The sequence below is a fragment of the Alexandromys fortis genome, unplaced genomic scaffold (genome assembly GCF_014885135.2).
Source record: "Alexandromys fortis isolate MF-2015 unplaced genomic scaffold, M_Fortis_MF-2015_v1.1 scaffold_175, whole genome shotgun sequence".
In the NCBI taxonomy this organism is placed as follows: Eukaryota; Metazoa; Chordata; class Mammalia; order Rodentia; family Cricetidae; genus Alexandromys; species Alexandromys fortis.
The window spans coordinates 325551-331550 of record NW_026068065.1 but is presented as its reverse complement, the minus strand read 5'-3'; the positions used below and the strand labels follow the sequence as shown (position 1 = coordinate 331550).

General features: G+C 38.4%; 1 protein-coding gene across 1 annotated transcript in view; it reads right to left on the bottom strand.

The window, feature by feature from the left end:
- The window catches only part of Qrsl1 (glutaminyl-tRNA amidotransferase subunit QRSL1), a 28232-nt gene that overhangs the window by 5633 nt on the left and 16599 nt on the right, over positions 1-6000 (bottom strand). The window contains exons 5-7 of the mRNA XM_050120503.1: positions 4078-4245; positions 942-1117; positions 749-861 (exon numbers count right to left, since the gene is read on the bottom strand). Coding sequence (XP_049976460.1) covers positions 749-861; positions 942-1117; positions 4078-4245 — 457 coding nt within the window. The remainder of the gene's footprint in view (positions 1-748; positions 862-941; positions 1118-4077; positions 4246-6000) is intronic.

Genomic DNA, 6000 nt, shown 5'->3' with positions numbered 1-6000 from the left:
TTCTTTTTTTTAAAAATATTTATTTATTTATTTATTTATTTATTTATTTATTATATATACAATATTCTATCTGTGTGTATGTCTGCAGGCCAGAAGAGGGCACCAGACCTCATTACAGATGGTTGTGAGCCACCATGTGGTTGCTGGGAATTGAACTCAGGACCTTTGGAAGAGCAGGCAATGCTCTTAACCACTGAGCCATCTTTCCAGCCCAGTAATTTATTTCTTACATGTATAGATTATTAATTGCTATTGTAATTGTATAGTCTAAATGGCAATAATAAAAATAAATGCAATAATATATAATGGGACCTTACTAGAAAAGGTATGCCTGTATCTTTTACATCAGGGATAATCAAACTGTAACCACAAGCAAGATGTGATAGTCATCCACTTAAAAAAAATTTTATTGGTACACAGACATATTTCTTCATTTACATATCACCTATGGCTGCCTTTTCACTTTAACAGCGGAGTTAAAAATCCCAGATTTAGGACCTACAAAGCCCCAAACAATATCACTTTCTTTCCAAGGAAAGTTTACAAGCTCTTGCTTTATAGGATAATCAAATTTAACTCCACAACTCTCAGGTCTGTATTTCTGTCGTCCTCTTCCACAAAGGGAGAAACTGGACTTAGGAAGAGATGTCACATAGCCAAAAAAAGAGGGTACAGGGGTTCAAAACCAACCAGTCTCGCTCTGCATTTGACTAAACAGCTTTTCTGAAAAGCAATGAAAAGACGTTACCTTTGGAATTCCTATGCAGAGTCTGCTCACATCCACCTCACTGGGAATCCTGGATAGTTTAATAGGATCTTGTACTGTGGTGGAATCTTTGGGGTCATGTCCAGCCAGTATACCTGCAAGAAGATATTCTTATGTGTGGCCAACATATTGTTTTACAGTGAGACTTTTGAATAATATGCAACCACAGAAATACCTAACACAATAGCTGTATCATCCACACATCTGGTGAAGATTCCTGGCACATCCATCGAATTCACCAGGGGAATGAGGCCATGACGGGAAACTAATCCATAGCTTGGCTTGAAACCAACAAGCCCACAGTGGGCAGCAGGGTTTCTGGTGGACCCTCCAGTATCTGATCCTAGAGCCCTGGGATTCAAAGAGAATTCTTTTTAGAGGAACGACACTCTCAAATTGCATTTGAAATCTACTATCTAAAAGTGTACTTTCTCTTAATGACACAGAGTAATCCATACTCATCTCAAAGGACTCACATGGTATAGAAAACCACAAAGACCCCGTAATAAACACAGTTAATATTTTGGCAGATCCAACCCTTCCTTTTGTCTCTGCTTCCTGAGAGCTGGAATTATGGACATGCACCACTATGCTTGGCCTTTCAACTCTTTTTTTAAAAAAATGTGTTTTTTTTTCCTTTTTTAGAGAACATTTTGTAATTGTAAGTTTCCATCCTGATTTTGTTTAAAATGACCTTTCGCTGCCATTAAAATTGTAAAAGTTGAGCATATGTACAAATATTTTAAAATATGTCAAGTAACAACAGGCAGTATCTTTCACAAGCGGAACACTCTCTGCAGAAACCTGGACCCCAAGCCTTTGCTCTCCCATTGAGAGTCATGGCTAGAGATGTACTCTAATTTGCACAATGTTGTTTTCATCTGGAATGGTAACTTCTGCACACCCCTGTTGATAAACACCTTAACACATAAATTTCTGCACATGTTGATGATTGCTTTAGGTGGCTGGCTTCTAAGAAAGAGGGTTAGTGAACACAAGGGCCTGTTTGTTGTTATAAATTCTTACCCTATATAATCAAATTACTTGTTGCAGATCAGGTCAATTCATATATTTACTTCTGGTGAACTGGTTTTTAACATTTCAGTATCATTACTGTACTCAGTTTTTAAAATTTTGGTTAATCTGATTTAAAAAATACTTCTTAAATATTCATTTTGAAAAACTTTTCGTTATCCAATAATGTAAATGCTCATTTCATAGACCAGTCACCTAGAGAATATATTCTGTTCTTTTTTTTTTTTTTTTTTAAAAAAAGTAACATGGTTTAAGACAGTATATTATATGGTAGAAGAAACTAATTAAAACAAAAAACGTAACCTGAAGGACATCATGCTAAGTAAAGCAAGCCAGTCAAAGAAGACAAATGCAGAAAGCACATGCAGGAAGTACCCAGGGCAGTCAAACCCACAGACAGCAAGAAGGTTGCTTGAGACTGGGGGTGGGGGCGGTTAACGGGTACTGGCTTCAGTTTTACAAGATGAAAAAAAAGTTTTGCAGATTAATTGCAAAATTACATATACATATTTTACCACAACTGAAATTTTAAATTATTTAAAAACAAAGCTGTTGGATAGTACATGCCTACTACAAAATTTAAAGTATCATATCATTACATAATGTAGAAGTAAAAATTTACTTATTTTAGTACCCACAACAGCTCTGCTACACACTTTCATCCAGATTCCCCATGTATGACCAATGATTATTCCTAACGGGAGTTAGATACACTGTCCATAACTTGTTTTCACTCAATGCACCTTGAGTAACTTTCGTATCATCCCACAGGGCCCTGTCTCATTCTTTCTATGTGGCTCAATCATACTCTAAGAATCTTCTCAATTTAAAAACTATAATAAGGCAAATAAATCAATGTAAGGGAGACAAAAGAAGACTACTGAAGTTACTTTTGGTTGGTGTGTCTACTGATTATTCACACATATACAATCTACTGATTATACTGAAAGCAATGCTTTGGACTGAGTAACACTCCTAATAATAATAAGCCACTTGCACACTACAGAAAATGCAAATTGTATTTCGTTTCTCGCCAAGTCCATTTAACTACATAATCAGTCTGCTGCTTTCATAATTTTAAAAAGATCCTGTCTCTTATTAGCATTCACTGATGGCTGTGTAAAAGTAAAACCTACATCTCCTTAGGAATTATGTGTCAAAATGCCATCTTCTCAAAGTAGATTCAGAAAGATAACATTAAGGGGGATGTTGAGGGTAGGGAAAATTCACCTGATCCTGCACTTCTAACATGTCAGAACTCTCATTAATATTAATGCAATGCTATAACATTCCACAGATAAATGAAATGGCTCGGCTTCTTAACAAGATTTCAGCATTATGAAAAAAAGTCTGAGGAAACCACAGCACCATAGTTCTAAAATATGTAAATAAATTATTGGTTGCAATCCCTGTGAAAGAATGTAGTCTTAGTGGATAATTCAAGAGAGGGAAAATACATACAGAATATATTACTGAGGAAACATCTTCGACTTACTTAAATTGAAACTGATAAAAGAAACCATTTTTCACTATTCTTTAGGTGGTTAACAGTTTTTGGAGGGCCAGCAATGGTGGCAGAGGCCTAGGACCTCAGCACTTGGGAGCTAGGCAAGAGGATCAGGGGTTTGAGGCCATTGTCTGCTACACAAAGACTGAAGTCAAACTGGGTTGTAACTGAGACCACACTTCAGATGCCAGCTCTCTCTAGAAAAAGAAAGAGATGTCTTTAAAAATGGCACTTAAAACACGGCTGACGGGTTCTTACTGATGTACGACAGATCATCAGCCTAGGCTGAGAGCTCTGTGAAGTGGCAGGCACATTCAGCTGCAGATGTACGGAAACACTATTTAAATATCTTGTTGGTAAATACTAAGGGGATGCTTTTTCTTTTAAATCACCAGCAGCAGCTCAGCAGCAATGAACTAAAGCACTGTCATTTGCATAGTGAACTGATGCCGTGAGTGAATAAAAAAATAAGATTCCTGAAATCCACTCATGTTCAATGTCTTATCTGGCAAGATCCATAAAGCCGTGTTTTTAAAGAACCAGAGACTACAGAAGAAACGGTAAAATGTTATTTTAAATTAAGTTTTGATGTACAAAGTTCACCTAATGGCTAAAGCTGAGTATACTCAGACATCATTTTAATACACTGTTGAGCACAAACAGTTCACCAAAAAGAAATACAAATACCAGGGTCTGCACTCCACGCTGCTGGGTTTAGCGCGTAGGTGGTTTTGTATTTTGGTATAAAGCACGGACAGGGGCATCTTACGCGAAGCACGTGAACGCTGCCACAGCGGCCGCACTGCCACCTGAGCTCCCTCCAGCTATCAGCCAATGGGAATCGTCATGCTCATCAAGCCGCCGCCTTTCTCTGTGTTGCTTTGAATAACTCCAGGGGTTTTTAACTGGTCCAAACACACCATCTGTGCTTCCAGATCTGAGATGGAGAGGCAAAGCAGTACCTTAGAAAAGCTTCATTTTATGTCCCCAGGGAAACTCGCGGAGCATTTATTTATTTATTTATTTATTTATTTATTTATTTAAGATTTCTGTCTCTTCCCCACCGCCGCCTCCCATTTCCCATTTTGTGGGAGCCTAGGCAGTTTGGATGCTCACCTTACTAGACCTGGATGGAGGTGGGTGGTCCTTGGACTTCCCACAGGGCAGGGAACCCTGATTGCCCTTTGGGCTGATGAGGGAGGGGGACTTGATTGGGGGAGAGGGAGGGAAAGGGGAGGCGGCGGTGGGGAAGAGACAGAAATCTTTAATAAATAAATAAATTAATTAAAAAAAAGAAATTGAAAAACTATAGCATAAAATAAGTCATGGACTAGAATGTGGCCCAGTGGCCTAAACCACTTTTGTCGCCAAGCCTGACAACCTGTTCAGTCCCTAGTTATCCATCTGGTGGGTGATGTGCTGTGTATTGTTGACCATTGGGAGGCCTGCCCCTTTCTGAATGGAGATGGAAGAGGAGTGAATGGAGGAGAAGTGGGGGGGGGAGAACTTCAGTCAGAATGTAAACTAAATGAAAAAATTTAATTAGTAAGAAAACAGAAATCACATAAGCTCTATAGAAGGTTTACATCAGAAAAGGTAAAAAAATGTTGAGAGAAATGAGCAAAAATCTTAATTAGTACATACTCTTGGCATTTATGTATTAGAAGATACAGACAGAGGCCAGCTCAAAAGAAGTTGTTAAAACTTATGTGGAAAACAAACAGGGCTACAGTGCATTCAGTGACCTTAAAACATGACAGCAGTGTGTGCAGTGACTTCTAAAACAGGGCTGCAGTGTGTGCAGTGATTTTAAAAGGAACAAAGTGAGAAGATTCTTGCCACCACTGTCAAGACAGATCACTCAAGTTTACACGTGTGTGTTTGTAAAGAACAAGGACTAGCTTAGCTCGTCTAAACAGCGGTGGGAGTAAAATGTCCATATGTAAAAAATTGAATTACATTCGTACAAAAAAACTTAAACAACATAGGTAACATATCTAAATGTAACAAAATTAGGAGAAAAACCTATCATTTTGGTCTGGATAAGGATTATGGAAGCATTAGTAGAGATCAACGTAAGAAGAAAAAGATGATCTGGATTTAATCAAAATTAAAAATTTCAACTCTTTGAAAAACACAGTGTGTGGGTAACACTGATTATCAATGTGGTAGGACCTAGAATCAGCTAGGACACAGGTCCTGGGGCAAGGTGTCTCTAGCCGGGGTTAACAGAGGAACTGTGGGCAGCACATTTCTGAACCATCCCATGGGCCAGGCCCCTTGACTAGTATAGAGTGCTGGCTAAGCAGTAGTCATTGCCCTGCCTCCTGACTGCACAGGTCATGTGATCTGAGCCTCAGGCTCCCATTGCCATGTCTTTCCTGCCATAGGCCCCCAAACTGTAGGCTGAAATAAGCCCTTACATTAGGGCGGTTTATCAGTTCTCTGTATTATAGCAAAGAGAAAAGTAACCAATACAGTCAGAAAGAAAAGATAAGCCAAAGACTTTGAGAACAGATTTGTAAACCCTTTGATAACAGACTTGGATCCAGAATACATGAAAGAACTCTTATAACTCAATAAATAAACCAACTTACAAAAGATTTGGATCATACTTCACCAAAGATACACAAATGGCAAAATAAGCACACGAGAAGGCACTTAGTCATTATTTACCATGGAACTACATTCT